The sequence below is a fragment of the Solanum tuberosum genome, unplaced genomic scaffold (assembly GCF_000226075.1).
Source record: "Solanum tuberosum cultivar DM 1-3 516 R44 unplaced genomic scaffold, SolTub_3.0 contig02641, whole genome shotgun sequence".
NCBI lineage: Eukaryota > Viridiplantae > Streptophyta > Magnoliopsida > Solanales > Solanaceae > Solanum > Solanum tuberosum.
Window position 1 is genome coordinate 1 of NW_006243529.1, and position 737 is coordinate 737.

The 737-nt window shown below is 32.3% G+C and overlaps 1 protein-coding gene across 1 annotated transcript; it reads right to left on the minus strand.

Annotated features, from left to right (window-relative positions):
• Positions 1–177: 177 nt before the first annotated feature.
• LOC107059444 (aluminum-activated malate transporter 12-like) lies at positions 178–726 on the minus strand (the record flags this gene model as incomplete). The annotated part of the gene is made up of 2 exons (XM_015305948.1): positions 408–726; positions 178–318 (listed from the first exon to the last, which is right to left on the minus strand). Coding segments are annotated over exons 1-2 (430 nt in total), but the record flags the coding sequence as incomplete, so codon positions are not given.
• Between the last annotated feature and the right edge of the window lie 11 nt (positions 727–737).

Sequence of the window (737 nt, forward strand, 5' to 3'; positions counted from 1 at the left end):
TTTTAGGTTACTAATCTTACTTATTAGGGTCAGTTATATATAATTATTGTTCAGGTTATCGCCTTGATAGATAACCACATATAACTGTTCAAAATAAGTGAAATTAGTAATCTGAAAAATAAAGCGGAGTTAGCCTAGCTAAAATAATGTTGAGGTCATGAAAGTATAATTAACTACCAATGATAATGACAGAGATGCCAACAACTAAGGCACCACCAATTTCACCACTTTCATCAGCTAAGATTGCAGCCAAACATCCCAATCCTCCGCCCAATACGGTACCAATCGCTCGGTTTATCCCTTTGCTTAGTGTAGCACCTGCTCGGACAACATGCTACACTATCAGATAAATTTAACTTATATATACAGATAGTAGTATAAACAATTTTTACACTATCAAAACAAACCTGTGAAGAATTCAAAGACAACAATCACAGTTATAATAGCCCACATAGCATTTTGTCCTACTTTTTGGAATAGAGGATCAAGCAAGTACAAAAGTGATACCAATACTAAAGCAATACCAACTTTGACACTATGTATAACTTTCTTGATATCCAATTTGGCTATTATTTCCTTGAGAAATGAGATAATATCAATAAAGGAAAGTTTGGTTTTGTGTAACTTGTTTTGCTCATGTTGAGAAATAATAATAATATTTTCGTCATTTGGAACAGGTACAACGTTAGAACTCATGATAATGACTTTAATTTGATCTTAATTATATTTCTTCCAAA